Raw genomic sequence first — 16,783 nt, forward strand, 5'->3', positions numbered from 1 at the left:
GGATATAATGTTGATGAAGTCAGCAGGGATTTGTGTGAAGGTGGAGGAAGTATATTCATCATAGTAAACATGTCCCCTTTCCACAGCTCTTCAAGGGAAAGTTCTTTGTGTGTCAGGGGGAGGACACCAGAAATATCACCAACAGGTCTGACTGTATTCTGGCCAATTACAAGTGGATCAGGCACAAATACAACTTTGACAACCTGGGGCAGGTGAGACAGATCTCCAAACGCCACACCAGATTGTCAGTCATGCTCAAAATGTTCTGCTTCAAGCATTATGTTTTGATGTTTTTTTTTTTGCTATGGAAATATAAATGCTCAAAGAAATATTTGAACCCCCCCTCTCCCCTCTGTCCTGCCGAATCAGGCCTTGATGTCTCTCTTCGTCCTGGCGTCCAAAGATGGCTGGGTGGATATCATGTACGATGGACTCGATGCTGTTGGGGTAGACCAACAGGTACGCACATAACTTCTGGGCACTACACCTTTTTGAGTATGTATAAGCACAGGCTTGCATGAGTGTGTATGTACTGTATGTGTTTGCACCTGTGTGTGTGTGTGTGTGTGTGTGTGTGTGGGGGGGGGGGGGTCATGTTTCCTCTACCACCTCCTGGATGAAATTAATCAAGATTAGCATTGATGTTAGAGGCCTGCACAGGCATTAAATTAAAGCCTGAACCCAGCCCATACCCGGGACCTTGAGAGCCAACCCAACCAAGCCCAACTGGTACTGCCAAATTTTAAACACGACCCGAAACTGAAATCACTCACAGACACGGTGTTACAATACGGTGCCTGGCTGCTCTGCAATTGAGTTATATAAATAATTATACTGCAATAGGCTATGTTTTATTTGCATACAGGATAGTAAACAGTAGCTACACAGCTTAACAAGACACAGCGGCATATCAGTAGACCAGTATGATAGCCTAATAAACTGTCTGTCTTACCAGTCAGTAGCCCTACGCTGTACGTGATCAGTGAACTGTTTATCTGTTGTCACAAGGTCATGATATTTCCACAACGAAGCCGTTCCCAACTCATTTGGAATTTAACAATGTTCTTCCTTTGCATAATTTCATCCTCCGAAGTCACGCTCACCCCAAGGAGGTAAACACATGGACTTGAAAGAGAGACTGCACTTGCACAAAATGAGTTAAAATAAGAAGTTTATTTCTTAAAATAAAAATACATTTAAAACGTAACATAATTCCTTTTCACTCACTAAAAAGCCGAGACGTGGCCCAAGCTGAAGTTGTATGTGCAAGAAATGACTCGAACCCGACCCAAGCCCAATGGGACTCTAATTGATGGAACTAGATAAAAGCATAAGGTGTTTACTTACATGGCTTTAATTCATTACCAAGATAAAATGCAACAGAAAAGAGAAGCATTCAGTTTTGAATCAAAGTCAAATCTGTCCCTCTGTTTGCTAGAGATAGGCGTCTTAAAACAAAAGGAGGTCAAGCAGTCGGACTGGAAATGAAGCCATGGAATGGCAGGTCAGCAGTTTTGTATCGGCCTCAAACAGCGGCATAGTTATCTCAATTTTTAAGCTCCTTACTGTCCCTTTTACTTGCAGTCATCCTTTGATGGCTTATTATATATTCCTACCCATTTTTATTCAAGACGCTGCCTGAAATTTGAATGACTATGGCTGGCTCAGTACAATGGCCATGTGCAGCTCTGTTTGAACACTGAGGCGGATGTGAATGCATTCTGCGCTAAGCACGAGCCCAGTCGCTCGTGTGTGAATGGAGGCACAGCACTGGGCCTTAATTAGGTGTTTTACAGTATGCCCTGCTTACTGCACATAAATGCCAGTCTCTGTTGAAGCCAGGACTTCTTCCAGATGGATTTTTTTTTATTGAGCATCAGAAGCTAAAAATATGCATTGGCTTAAGCAGGAAGAAATATTATTTTCTATATTTTATATTTATCATTGGTTGGTTATCTTGGTGGTGGTGTGTGTGTTTGTGTCTGTTTTAGCCCGTGATGAACTACAATCCCTGGATGCTTCTGTACTTCATCTCCTTCCTGCTGATCGTGGCATTTTTCGTGCTCAACATGTTTGTGGGCGTGGTGGTCGAGAACTTCCACAAGTGCCGACGCCACCAGGAAGCGGAGGAGGCCAAGCGACGGGAAGAGAAGCGCCTGAAGCGGATGGAGAAAAAGAGAAGGAGTAAGGAGAAGCAGCTGGCTGGTCGGTAGTCTTTCCACATCTTTCTGAGTCCTGCTTGATCTTTTATTAGAGAGAACGCAAAGTAGAGCTGCGAGAAAATCAAGCCCCCGCGAAACCCTTAGCCTCGCTCTTCCCCTGCTGCGTATTAAGCTCCGCCCTCCCCCCACCCCGCCCCGCCCCGCCCTGCCCCACCTCGTCCCCCTGCCTTGCCCGTAGCTGCCGCGCCTGAGGGGGGGTCCTCAGCATGCCTCTTGCGAATGAGCCGGAATCTGCATGACAGTTACACTTACAAAGAAAGAGGGGCGACAGCGTCGCCGTGTCCGAAGAGTCCGCCCTCTCCCCTCTTCTCCCACACGCAGGGCAGTGCAGCAGGAGAGGCAGGCGAACACCAAAGTAAAGCCCCCCCTGCCTCCCGCCTCCCTCCCCGCCTCCCTTAGGAGTAGCAGTGCAGCCCTGCGGAAGCCATGCGCAGGCTTAGCGTAGCCCCAGGGCTGCCTTGCACTCCCTGCTATTCGCCTTACCTCAACTTTGTTCCACCGCCAACTGTGCCGTTCAGACAGGTGATTGGACCTGCCCCACGGCTCCCCATTTATGCTGATTACTGCGGCAGTTTCCCTCTGCGCTGCCTGCCCACGGCCCTCATGTCAAACTCAAGGGTGTAATAATCAGTGATGTTGACAGATGGAATGCATTTAGCTTTTAGAAAGAGCTTTTGAGAAATACAGATGGACATGGTACCTCTGCTGTGAATTAAACAAGTACCGTTTACACAGTACACAACAACTTCACCCCCTGTGAGAAGTGCAAAATCTCATCACTTGCATAGCCTCTGATAATTGGACATGATGTTGGTCTCACGTGTCTGGTTTAACGCCTGACTACCAGACCCTTCAGATGATATTTATGGACGCCGACATTTTCAATTGGTTGTCGTTGAGGCTTTAAAAGTGTAAGGATTCCTCAAGGAGACATTGAGGTGCACTGGTCACATCTACACAGACTTCCCACCAGCACATTGTGACCCTTCACCCCCCAGGATCAGAGGTCATAGCTCTAATCCTCAGTATACGCTCTCAAGGGCCCTCATTCCTCCTCGTCTGTTTAATGGATGCCTTTTACTGATTGATTTACGCATCATCTATTAGCTTGACTTCATTGTTTCTATAAAGCTCTCGCCTCATTGCCTCTACGCTCAGCGCAGTCACAAGCCTACGCTTTTCAGTTGCTGGGAACCATTCGCTCTCTGGTGTGGACGGCTGACACGGCGCCTCGCAAAGCACAGGAAGTCACGGATAAAATAGGAGGCCTGCGCCTGCTTTCACAAGTAAAGAGAAAAACATGCCAGGACCGTGTGACGCAAAGAGCTTCCTTGTGTTTGGGTCATGAAAAGCGGAGTGTGAAGTTGAAAAACTTACAGATCAGGAAAGTTATTTTTTGGGTAGGGAATCGTGAGAGAGTTTGAGAGAAATGTGGAGTAGAATGAGCGCTGGGAAGCTACAGGGTTTGAAATGGCCCTCTCTGAGGGCGAGTCCTTAAGCAGCCTCTGCTGGAAACGGATGAACTAAAGAGGGAGGCAGTCATTCGTTTCTATCGCAGAAGTAGATCAAACTCATATACTGTAGCTATACAGTATGTCATCTTCAACAGTATTGGGTCAAGAGTATCACAGTATCAATGCTTGGATTGGCATCATTTTTGTTAGCTGAGATGAATAAATGTTTTATCTATTATAGTCTAAATAATAGGAAAACAAATAAACATGCTAAAAGACACTTTATTTGCTAACAAATAAAATCAAGACTCTAGCTAAGTAACACCCTAAAAAAATTTTTTTTAAATCACTAGTGCCAAAATTACAGCCAAAATGTAATGTAGTTCACATATAATCACCTTTCCCCCATTTTCTAGACCGCCATGAGTTTCCATGCCTTGTGTATCAAGGAGTTTTAAAGCTGGGTTCACTTTCTAGTGAAAAACAAGTCCATGAGCAGCAGGAAACTAAACAGGCAAAATGTAGTCCTACAAAGCCTTTTAAAAGCCTGTTTAATTCCACAAAACCTTGAATAAGATCTGGAGCAGATCGACATGATACCACAAGCCGGCAATGGACTCAGAATCACGAAATACTTGAATTAGACAGCATTCTCCAGGGCGCTCTATCACTGCACCTCTCCTCTTTTTATTTCCCATTCTCCAACTCTTCCCTACGTGCTTGTTCCACCCACTCTGATTAACATGGTCTCGTTCTTCTAGATGTAATGCTGACGGGTGTCAGTTGGGCCGGCTCTGGAGACACAGAGACAGGTACTGAGTTCTGGCATGCCTGTGTGTGTCCACTGTGGTTCAGGGCCACTGCTGTGTAAAGTGCCCTCGTGGGTGGGGGGGGGGGGGGGGGGGGGGCGGGTGAAAGGACTGGGGGAGCGGGGGCGGGGGGCACCTCCTTCAATGCCCCGGCCCCTATTCAGCCTGATCTATTGACCGGCGTCTGTGGGAGTCTTGTGTGTCGGTTCCCCACCACTCATACACTGCACCAGCTCCATGCCCGGTCTGGCCAGGCAGGTGGCCTTGCGCTCACTCAGGGGAGAGAGAAGGCGAAAGCAGTGCTGAAATAGTGCACTGGATACTCGAGTAACAACAATGAAGCCATTATAGAGTGAAACTTCATGATATCTTTACAGAATCTGAAGAAATGAAATCAAATAAGATTTCAATTTTTATTTCTTTCCTGTTTGAAATAATAATAATAATAATAATAATAATAATGGAACACTTGTAAAAGTTCCAGTAAAAGCTGACTCTTGTCAGTGACCACTGCTGGAGCAGTAATGCTGCCTGTATGTGTGTGTGCGCAGAGGTGCACACATCCATGCCCCACTCCCCCCTAGCGCAAAGCTTCCTGACTGCCTGTGTGAGCGGGGTTCACTCTGTCAGTCCACACCTCTCTGATCGGTGTGCTTTGAGTTTCTCTCATTGGTGGTCCTCCCAGTCCTGCCGCACACGTGACACTGTCTCCACGGTGATTTTGTCGGGGTGTTTAATTCCACATCGCTTATGGGTGTTCAGAAGTGCATGAGTGTAAAAAATTCATGTGTGGCCGAAGTGTTGAAGACATACATCATACTCTGCCCAGGCAACCTTGTGGGTGACTTCGAGAAAATGGATGAATTGAAAGGGTTGGTTCAGGGAGTGCAAGCATGTATGCTGATGTTTACTTGAAATTTTGTCGAGAGTATAAAGTGTAGTGATGGAGTCGGAACAGACAGAGAGCTGTGCTTGAAATGTGGCTTAGAGTATGTCAGAGCACTTTGACCATAATCAGAGTTGCTAGGTTGCTATTTACACCTCTATCTGTGAGCAAGATTCAATTATTTCCATATTTATGCATTCGTGGACAGAGGAGAACAGATGGACAGATCAAACAATAAAATGTGAATAGCGGTGTTCATTTCACATTATTATCCTCAGTGCAGCTCGCTGAGGTACGTTTCAAAGCTTGTCCTCAGATGTGTTCAGTTCAGGGGAAGCTTTCACTGCGTCTCACCGGAGTGGAAAAATCAGGGTTCATTTAATTGGTTGTTTTTTTTTTTTTGGTTTTTGATCAACCCAGAAGGTCTGATCTGTTCCCGTTTCAGCTGTGACTGAACATTTCTATCTGTGTCTCTCAGCGAGAGCTTCCGCCTGCTCTGTCCCTCACTGCTCAGGCTCCCTGTGTGAAACCCATTTGCTGTGGACTCAGGTCCCTTTGGTGCCCTGTCAAGCCTGTGAGTTCTGCCTCTCCCTGGCGAATTGTGTTTTTCTAGGCTTGGAGATTTTCCCGATATTTTAACATCCGGGAATCCTGGTATTTTTGACATCTCTGGCGGGAAATCCTGGTATTTCTGAACAAACATTTTTGTTTCTTAGTGCTGAAATGCACAAAGAATTAATGAGTATTATTATAAACTGAATTTTATGACATTAAACCAATCCATTTATTAAAATGTGTATTCCAAATCTTAAGATAACATTGCTTAGTAAGATGTGCCTATAAAGCAGTTTGATTGTTGCCAGCATAAAGCTAAAAACATTTGAAAAACGTTAGCAAAGAGTTTTTTCTTTATTTTGCCACACAGCGTGAGATGATAATTCTTTCAAACAGAGCTGCAGCTCAATCAACGCGATAGAACTGAATGAAAAGCCACCATTTGAACTGAATGAAAAGCCATCATTTGCACTCAACTGAAAGTATTTCTCAAGTGGCTTTTTGGGAGCGAGGAAGAAATCCATCGTTCTATGTACTTTTGTTCGCCTTTTCTTTTTCTACCATTGTAGGCCTCCAGAATGTACCGTTTTATGCCCACAGTGTTTGCATTCTGCGTTTGTCTTGCTAAGCTTTTTAAAAATTTTCCAAACTGCCGATGAACTGGAAACCACTGTGATTGTGTCTAAACCGTCTTCCTAAATCAATGTGCAGGGCTATTTGGTTGGCGTAGAACTGCAACAAACAGTTTGAAATGTAACCAAAAAAACAGGGACTGCAAAACAGCCTTCAGATGCGTTTTAAATGTCAGTGATTGCGCTTGTTTACCATTAAGATTTGGACGGAATTCGTGCAATTTTTTAAATTGACATTTTAACAAAAGAACTAACTAAATAAATAAATAAAGATTTCTTGTTCTATTACTCTCAAGTCAAGTTCCTTCAGAAAACTCCGGGATCTCTTTTCCGGTCCCCAAGTTATCCGCAGTACCGTGTGTCCAGAACAGTGTGATGGGGCCCGGCTCCCTTGAGCATGTGGCCCCCCTGTCCTCATGAACAAAACGCTGAGGTCACCGTCACTGGGTAACAACTTTTTTTTATCATGTGCGAATATGTTTGCGTGCCACCGGTCGGCATGACAGTCAAGGTCAGTGCGTGTTGAGAACTTTTATGTCCGTGTGACACTGTTAATGACGGAGGCATGAGAAACACCCGCAGTCTTCTAGATATTCACTCTGCTTTTCAAAATGGTGTGCTGAGGAATGCTATTATGCCATTTCATCTTATCCACATTCTGAAGCAGAATACCTCTCGTTCTAGAAATGGAGAACATGGAGCCCCATGTCTTTAAAATTCCTTTGACTGAGTTATTTTGACTTTTTGAACAAGGGGCGAGTAAGCGGAAATGTTTTTTGTTATTTTCCAGTCGACGGTGCGCTAATTAGCCTTTCCTGCATTGTTGTACATTCTTTTGTACTGGGGCTCGGAGCAGTAGGCCACCCGCTACTCTGTTAGCTTCTGTTCTCCCTGACACAGCCACTCCATTCAGTGAGGCTGCAGCTCTCTCCCCCTGCACAAGATCAAAGGTGGTGCTTAATAATCCGACGCGGTAGTGGAGCCAGAGCCATCTGCCTCTCCTCTACCTGCGTCCTCCCCACTCTTGATACCGAGTCATCTGTTCTGTACTTGCCTCCGGCTTTTCTTCAAAGGAGGATTTTGTTTACTGTAAGCCCGGGAATCCTCCTCTTTCTTAAGAGGGGTTTTCCCCCAGAAGTGTGTCTGGTTGGCTGCAAAAAGCTGGTTGCTACCTTTCTGCTCACCCGCTCAGCTATCCTGCACACTCCTCCCGAGTCTCGGCTCACCGATTTTACTCGCTGATCTGAAACGTCAACATCAGTGAGTCGCTACATCACTGTCGCCAGAATGTGGCCCAGTCAGAGTGAGTCCATTGATGTGAGATTCAAACAAGGCGGTACAGCTATGAAACCCTCTTCATCATCACCGCTGTTCATCCTCGCGCTGTAAGAACGAGATACGTGACTATGATAGACAGTAGCATCAGGATATCAAGTAACAAGTAGTGTCAGGATACTGCGATGGACAGGCGGCCTGTGCAGGGTGTGTTCCTGCCTCTCGCCCGATGCACACACTGAGGTGGGCTCCAGTGCCCCTTCCGACCCTGACCAAGATCAGCGGGTATAGATAATGGATGGATGGATGAATCAGGATAAGTATAAGAGGTCCAGGGTCTTGTGCACTGAGGGGTATTCTTCTCCTCATTTGGTGGACATGTAATATTCTCTCTCTTTACCCAGTCAGTGGGGAGACAAACTGATAGGAAGAGAAAATTAAATTACACTGTGTAACCTCTACTTTTGGCAACAGAAGGCGGTGCAGTTGCTTATGTAATCTGGCAGTGAAAAGCACTGTTCTCTTTTTTCACTCTTTTCGAGTTCTTTATGTAACTCCCAAGAACCACGGTTTCACAAAATGAACAGATGGCCTCAAAATTTCTGAAGGAACAGAATTTTACCTAAATATGTAATGATATTAGAATCCACTATGTGCATTTTTTCAAATTCACTGAAGAGATATCTTTTCATTGAATTTGTTCATTTGATATATCTGAAATCCAAGAAACACCTTGTGAATTATTTTCAGAATGGTGTTTGCAAGGGATCAACAAACTGCACACCAAATAGATGGTGAAATGCATATGCTCGGTCTGTTCTGGAAATTGTTGTTAGATCCTGTTGTAAGAGAAAAAAGTTTGTGGATGATATTTACTGTAAAATCAAGAAAAAATTCTATCAGTTCTAAACTCGCAAGTTTGTTTAATTCTTTTAAATTCCCCGTAACATGCTTAAAAGGGCTCTGTGCATTAGAGTGTTGAAACCCTTTTTGGCAAACAACAGAGCCGGGAACAAAGAGATTAGGGCGAGGATGCTGACGCTCTCGTCACTGTATAATTGTGAAGATCAGTCATCTGACAAATGTCACGGGACGCTCCAATCCGTTCTTCTATTTCTGGGTCACACTTCACACTGTAGCAGGTTCCTCAAAACTTTTCTCCTCTCTTTTTGTCTCCTCCTTTCTCTCCTTCTTTCCATCATGTTTCCCAGTTCAGAAAAGGTGATTAATAGCGGCAGGCCATTAGCCGAGCGGCGCTGTCTCTGTTACAGAGCGAGGGGGGGGAGAGGCAGGGCCTGTAAGAAATGAGCCTGAAACGCGAGAGGCGAGCTCCATCCTCATCAGCAGATGGATATCTCTTGGCAGGAAGTGCTCCTGACGTATTTCAGAGTATTAATGTTTCATGCAGTAGGTGTAGTTAACAGCACTAAGCATGGTGAACAAGGTGCCGATGAATCCTAGGGATAGAGCTGTGGTTGTCTACACACACACACACACACACACACACACACACTTACGCTCACGCACTGGCCCTGGTGTTTTATGTTTCATGTTTTATGTAGTAACTGGCTTTGTGAGTTGAGTTCAGCTCGTCCTCAAGAAGGAAACATGAGGGGGAAAAAGACTGGTTCATGGAAACCTTGGATATGCAGACGTTCTGCTCCCTGGGTGGGTAGAGCAAGCGAAGCATACTCAAACAGAAATACTGGCTCTCTTTGAAGGTTAAAGCAAAATTCTGCGTATCATGTGCGATCCACACTATGTGACTTCTGTCTCAAGCAGAAAATGAACTGGAATCTATCACCGCTTTAGAAAAAAAAAAAAAAAAAAAAAAAACGGCTCCTGTGTAATCATAGCACTCGATGTATCCAGTAGGCTGCACCTACGGAGGAAGTGGTGCAGAGCACGCTGTTGCCCTTAATGTTGCTACGCTAAAAGCCCATTGATCTCCACCCATCATTCCCTCCGCCCTGTGACCCGTCCTCCACTCACAGCTGCATAATCGCCGTGGTCGCCTGCCTTTGCCATCCAGTCTCCATTCCAGATGGCCCATCTCGCTCAAGTCAGACTCAGAAAGAAGTGTGTGGTTTCTTTGCCATGTTTATCTGCATGCCGTGTGAGCGTCTGTGCTTGTGTGTGCTCGTGTGTTTGCTTCTGTGTGTGTGCGCACTTGTGCGTGCTTGTGTGTGTGTCTGTGTGTGTCTGTGTGTGTTTTGTACCATGCTCTGTCATTGTGGAAGATGTCATGTTTTTTTCTTTCTTTGTCTCTTTCTTCTGGACTCCTCAAATTGCTCAATTGCTCCTTTTTTGGCTGTTATTTTTTTGTTTGTTTCCTTGTTCTGTATCTTCGGTAATAACAGTGTTTAGCAGGGCAGAGCATTTGGGAAATCCAACAGAATTCTTTTGATTGTACTTGTTTCTCCTTATTGTGTACAGATCACCTTTGACTCAATGTACGCTGGGCTTAAAATACCACTCTGAATTTATTTCTGAACAGGCTTCAGTTACACTAGAAGGCAATAAAGACCATCTATATCCAGCTCGCATTGACTCAACTGTGATGTCATTGACAAACAAGGTCAGGCGGGTGACGCCAGCTGCATCTCAGTGGTAAACCAGTTAACCCAAAGCAGAAAATGAACAATTGTTCATGCGTTCAATTGGAAAGAAAGAATTTGACAGTGATTATGACGATCGCAGTGACGATGGACGTGTGGCTGGCATTACCTCTCCTGACCCTTTCTTTCCTTCACAGACATTGTTACCATCCAGGCCTCAGCATCTCTCACCCTTTCTCAGAGTCTCTATGGGGACCTGGCCACAGTCACCCCAGCCATTGCATTCACCCCCGCCCAGGTTCACTGCCCCCACACAGGTCGGCCACGCCCCCTGCCTCGCCTCGAAGTATATCACCAGCCTCAGGACCACTGACCACACTCAGTATAGGCCCCCAGATCAGGGAAGGAAACCATGTTTGCTTGACCGTGAGCAATCGAAGCTCCACTTACTGCTCATTGGCCATCATTACAGCGCACATAGAAACAGGACTGTCCAATGGGGCCATGCGCATAGCTGGAGGGGTCACTGCCACAACAACGCCACTGCTGCAGAGACGCAGCGGTTATGGGGAAGGCTGGCACTCCCCTCCAGCCCTTTGCATGCTCCCAGAGTCAGCTCCCGTTGCCACGTCAGCAGGGAGAACTTCACCTTGTCTCCCTGTGTACAGTGAAGATCACATCCTAACGCAGGTGTTTATGGAGAGCATTAACCTTACCCTGGGCCCGCCCCCTTATCACTGTCTGTGATGTTGTGTGTAGTTACATGACGACGGATCACGCCATGTCTGTATTTCCCAACTGACCGCGCTGAGGTACAGGCTGATATGTGCATCTTTTCCGCTAACTTTTCTTTTACTCCCTTTTTTAATGGCTGGTTGTTTCTCATGGATGCATTTATCAAAAGGGCCTTGGACCAACTGTCAGAATCATTCTCGAAAATATATACTGCTAATAATAATAATGATAATGACTCTCTTGGAAATGGATGAGGTCTTATGCTATTGGCTGTTTGCATGCAGAAATACAATCTATTTCACAAACTGCATCTGACCAGATGGATTGGCTTTGCTGGGCTAATGGTGAAGTTGTCCAAGGCCCCCGGGGGAGGAAGGGGAGTGAATGGGTTGAAATGTCTCCCTGACTGCATGCACACAGAGGGACACAGACTTTAAGGGGCAGGGGTGGGGAGCATGACTGGTATGCAGAGGGAGTAGGGTGTGGGGAGTCCAGAATGAGAAAGCGAATGTGTGGTCTCTGCGCCTGTCGATTACTGCACTGAGCGACCCAGCGGCCGTCTGAGAGAGAGCGACCCAGCGGCCGTCTGAGAGAGAGCGACCCAGCGGCCGTCTGAGAGAGAGCGACCCAGCGGCCGTCTGAGAGAGAGCGACCCAGCGGCCGTCTGAGAGAGAGCGGCGCAGCCGGGAGCGTCGGCATCTGGCCGGCACGGTGCGCTAAGGCCAGGGAAGGGCAGGCTCTGGGGGACGTGCTGCCCCACAATCCTCTGCCGTGTCTCCGTCTCTTTCTAAATTCAGATTATACAGACGGTCATTTGTTCATTTTTTAATTTGTTTTTCGCTGTTCGGTCTCAGTGAGGATGATTTGGCCAGGGCCGCTCTGGACGGCTGCCTGTATCATTGGCACACTGGCTCTGTGCTATTAGAGCGGTCAGCGAGGCCCAGGGAAACCCATTTCCTCTGACAGGGGTTAGTGGGATGTTTTGGTTTGAAGTCACGGAGTCTAATTTAGCCGTTACCGCTCCCCCTGCGCGTCTCTCTCTCACGCGGGTCGGCTGACGGGGGGCTCCGCTCGACCCGGTCTCTCAGTGCAGCATTCTGAGGCCATCATCTCTGTGATCCCTGTTCATTCTCCTCTCCCTCTGCGGGTGTCTCGTTTTTTTTCTCTCCGTGATTTCGATTGGCGCGACCGTTGCGAGGGAAACGCTCGCGCTCTGAGCGGCGAACAAAGCGCCGTCGCCCCGCTGCTGTCGAGTGTTCTCAGCGGCCCTGCTCAGTGGTCCTCTGAATGCGCTCCTCCATTCCGTGGGAAATTTCCATCATTTTTTTTTTTTTTTTTCTTTCTTTCTTTCTTCTGACAATCAGCCATTTGAAGGGGCTGCTTAATCAATGAGCCCCGCGGAGAGGAGGAGAGAATAACAGAAACACTGATGAGAGGAGCGGGTGGCGTTGAGAGACCAGAGAGGAAGTGATGTCACGTGGGCGCTGTGCTTCCCCCTCCCAGCAGCCTGTGCACACCCAGCCCCGTGCACCTGTGTGAGCTGGAGGGGGCCAGGGGAGCCGCAGGTGGACCGTGTGGCTGCGCCCTGCTTTGATTCTGTCTGTGTAATGGAGCACCAGGCTTAGTGGGCCATCTGGACCTTCCCCAAACTAGATCTGGATAAATGTGTGGCTTCATAAATGATAGCGCAACATGGCTGCTGTGTCCTGGGAAATCTTTAATCGTGCAAAATACACAAGGCGGGCTGAGCCATTTAAGTATTTCCAAAGAGCGGGTGTGTGTGTGTGTGTGTGGGTGTGGCTGTATACATGTTTGCATGAGTGTTCAGTGTGGGTGTCAGTGCAAGCGCTCAGTGTGCGTGTCCGTGTGCGTGCATCTCACTGAATGACTGCCAACACATAGCCAAGTTTGGAAGCCCTTAGATTCATAAGTTGTGAATTATGAAAACTATTTAATGTCAAGTCAGCACATTTAATAACATAAGGAGCATGTTTCCAATTAGGCTATATGAAAGCCAGATGCCACATAGAATTCCTGCAGTAATTAACCACAGGAGTGGTCTGGCTGGCATCCTGTCCTGAGACCCCATGTCATAGTGACCTCACACACTCTACAAGCATGTAAGCCTCCCATGTAAATATATACGCACATGCACAGATATCCATGTGGCATATCTGTTTGACACACACAGGCTGTTCACACACATTTGCAGACACAGACACGTACGCGCATGCACACACACACTCTTACGGGTTACAGGCTGTGCGGTTGTTTGGCATGGAGTTTGGATCTGCAGTCTGTTCGGTCTCTTTCCCTGGCATCGGTAGGCCTGACACTGCTGAACAAACACAGTGGGGTATTTGTCTCCTGATGAAACAGGATTACCACTCCTCATCTGCTCAAGTAAACCTGTGCTTGGTGCCTGTGGGCGAGTGCATGTGTGTGTCTCTTTGTGTGTATGGATGTCCGTTTGTTAACTTGTCCTGCTGCCACATACCTTAGCCACATACTTTAGCTAAACCCTACTGCAGATTCCCAGGTGGAAGCAGCCCTGCAGATATGTAAATGTGGTGTACTGCGGGGAAAACCACAGGCTTAGGTGTACAGTGTGCTGAATGAATGGTCTGACAGGGTGGCAGGGGCCTTGGTCCTGACATAGCCCTGCCTCTGTACTGCACTGATAAGCCAGTAGCACCCACATCACCACTTCTACTGGTCTGTCAGCCCCGCCTTGCCCTTCCCCTCCACCCTCCCCTCACGCAGAGGTGAGCGTGATGGGGGAAAGTTCCAGAAATTAAAGGACGTCATCTTTCTCTTTTTAAAACTTAATGTTTCTCCCTTGTTTTGTGTTTGTGCCTTTTTACTGTTTCCGTTTCTAGAAGAAGCCAAAAAAAAAATGATTCAACAGCATTATTTTCTCTCTTTCTTTCAATGGAAGATAAGTAAAGTGGTGTCCCTCTCTGGTGTCCTGTACAGAAAGAAATGAGAAAGGGTTGGGCTGATGGTATTACATAGTATGTGCAAAAGAGAACCTCTTTTGTTCTTCAATGCCTTTTGTACTCACATCCCAGAATTCTCTGTTATTTTAGGCCACAAGGAAACGTCTTAGACAGACAATTCTCTCTATCTCTGTGCAGCTCTCCATTTGACTAATTGCTAGCTGGAGGTTGGCATTTCTGTTCTTGTTGGGCTGATTATTTATGAATGCAGCAGATGAGTCTGTAAGGGTGGAGAGGGGCATCGTGGTGTGGCTGTGGCCCCCAGGCAGCTCTCAGCGCTGCAGGCCTATGGGGGCCTAAAATGGGGATTGGCCAGCATGTTGGCTCTCCTGCACCTCTCACACCTCTCAAACCATATAATGGAAAAGACCTGATCTTTTTTCATTTCTTTCTTGGCTTGTTGTTTGTCATTGCTCACACCAGAGAGGATGCATTGCTGTGCATTTCTACCTGTTTTTACTTGCTCTCTCTTTCTCTTGTTCGGTCAGCCTTTCTCTCTCTTTTATTTGTGTGTGTGTGTGCATGTATGTATGTATGTATGTATGTGTGCGTGTGTGTGCGCGCGTTGGCTCCTGTCCAGTGTGCTGAGGTGAGCAGCATCAGTGTGTGCGAGAGGATGTCGCTGTCTGACTCTCTGCTCCCCTCCCCAACCCCCTGGTTCCCCACTGCAGAAGCCCAGTGTAAGCCCTACTACTCTGACTACTCCCCCACTCGGCTTTTCATTCACAAGATGTGCACCAGCCACTACTTGGACCTCTTCATCACTGTGGTTATTGGTCTCAATGTCATCACCATGGCGATGGAGCACTACCAGCAGCCAAAGGTAGGGGCTTCACTCGGCTTTGTGTTGGTGAGTGTGTGGAATAATGTTACGGCTAGAGTAATTACCGTACTATGATTCTGGCTGAGTTATACTTAACGTGTTGCAGCGTTCTTTCTTACCACAACAGCAGCCTCTATTGAGGTTGTGCTCATTATTTTTACAGTACAGCAAAGAATTGTACAAAATGCATGAACATAGTCAGAAGGCGCATGAAAGAAAGGTGACAAGACTGTGAGGAATGATTTTCCAGGAAACCCCTGCAGCACGCCAGTCCATTTATTAAGTGCTTGTTTCTAGAAGGTCACTTTTTACATGAAAATAGATCAAATGAAAGTCCCCCAAGCAGTGACACTTTTATGGGCCTCCCAAAGACAGACTAGTGATGGAGTTCACAAACGGAGAGGGCGAGAGAGAACAGGAGGAGACAGGGGAGAGAGGGGAACCTCTTCTCAGAGCCTGCAGCTATATTAATCTGTCCTAAAGAGAGTGAGAATTCCCGCTTACACAGAACATGCAGACTGACAGATTTCAAATTGCCCTCATTTGTGATCAGCTTGAGAATGATGGGGAGTGACAGGGGGAGTGTTTCTGCTGCCACAGTCTTCCATCGCACATGCAGGCATGCAGAGAAACACTTCTCTGTCATTTATCTTACCTCTACACCTCCGGTCCTTGCCTATTTTTATCCCCTCCGCACACCCACCTCCTCTGCAGTCGCATCAGTACTGTGCATACTCCCATGTGCAGGTTACAATCCGCAACACACCTACGGTGCACATTCAAGCATTCAGGCAGTTGCATCCTTACTTCCATGTTCAGCTCATCCTTCTGTTGTACACACTTATTCTGTACAATCACATAATCATACAATCCCATCATGCGCTATGCGTTTCTATCTTTATAATGCTCTTATCTATGCACGTACATCCCTACTGTCCATAATTGTAAGGCACTTTCATCTCTGCCGTTTTGTACACTTTTAAACGCTCTACACTCTGTACTCTCTTCTCCTACATGCTTGCTCTCTAGCGTAGTTTCATTTTCTTTAAGTGAATAACAGTATTAAATAGGAAAAGTGGTTTAATTGATTAAATTAAAACAGCACTTAATTTAATCAAGTATCTAAGTGCTCATAAAGGCACAGGAATATGCAGGAAACCTGGTGCCAACCTTTATTCAGTTCTGCTTGTGCTACATCCCTGTATATTTGTCTTATGTCTATATTAATATCTCTACTTCCTGATCTCTACAGTCCTTGCTTAACATAGTCTGTATATCTCTTGCTACAGAGCCCTGTACGTATATTTCTCGTCTACACTATCCTATCTTTATACCTTTATCTTTCACTCTGTTTCCATCTATTCTGCCTTTCCCTTGTTCCACAGTAGACTGAGGTTCCATAGTGACTAGTCAGTTAGAGGACATAGAAGGCATTTTATCTTGTACAATAATGTTTACAGTGGTACAGCTTTTCCTGCACAGCTTGTGTTAACCTCTTGCGTCAACACTAGAGCCGTTCGGGTTTCCAGAGGTTTGTGCCTGTCGCTAATTGAAGTCTTTAGCTTCACCTGGGGCTATAAATACCTTCCGATTTTAATTAGAAAACTTGGTGCTTTTTTTCATCCCTGGGAAAGTGGCAGTGATCATGAGCTAGCCGTGCTCCTGAAGTAATCCAGGTTAATTCAGTCCGGAGAGCCGATTGATTTTTGGTGCTTCGTCAGAGGCAGGGGAAACCTTAATTACTTCACGTCTGAATGGAGAAACAGAGTCAGCGGCCGTAGACATCGGGAATGCTAACAAATGACTGATTTTGTTTTTCTGTGTGTTGAATATTG

General features: G+C 46.4%; 1 protein-coding gene across 13 annotated transcripts in view; it reads left to right on the top strand.

Moving 5' to 3' along the window:
• The window catches only part of cacna1g (calcium channel, voltage-dependent, T type, alpha 1G subunit), a 186,621-nt gene that overhangs the window by 151,842 nt on the left and 17,996 nt on the right, over window positions 1-16,783 (top strand). For 9 of the 13 annotated variants that reach the window (XM_035405059.1, XM_035405063.1, XM_035405067.1 and 6 more), the window contains 5 exons: window positions 87-212; window positions 370-459; window positions 1,992-2,184; window positions 4,438-4,488; window positions 14,797-14,948. In XM_035405059.1, the coding sequence (XP_035260950.1) occupies window positions 87-212; window positions 370-459; window positions 1,992-2,184; window positions 4,438-4,488; window positions 14,797-14,948 (612 nt within the window). Of the gene's footprint in view, window positions 1-86; window positions 213-369; window positions 460-1,991; window positions 2,206-4,437; window positions 4,489-14,796; window positions 14,949-16,783 lie in introns of all 13 variants that reach the window. The other 4 variants (XM_035405060.1, XM_035405064.1, XM_035405061.1 and 1 more) reach the window with 2 other exon arrangements.

The sequence above is a fragment of the Anguilla anguilla genome, chromosome 2, assembly GCF_013347855.1.
Source record: "Anguilla anguilla isolate fAngAng1 chromosome 2, fAngAng1.pri, whole genome shotgun sequence".
Lineage (NCBI taxonomy): Eukaryota > Metazoa > Chordata > Actinopteri > Anguilliformes > Anguillidae > Anguilla > Anguilla anguilla.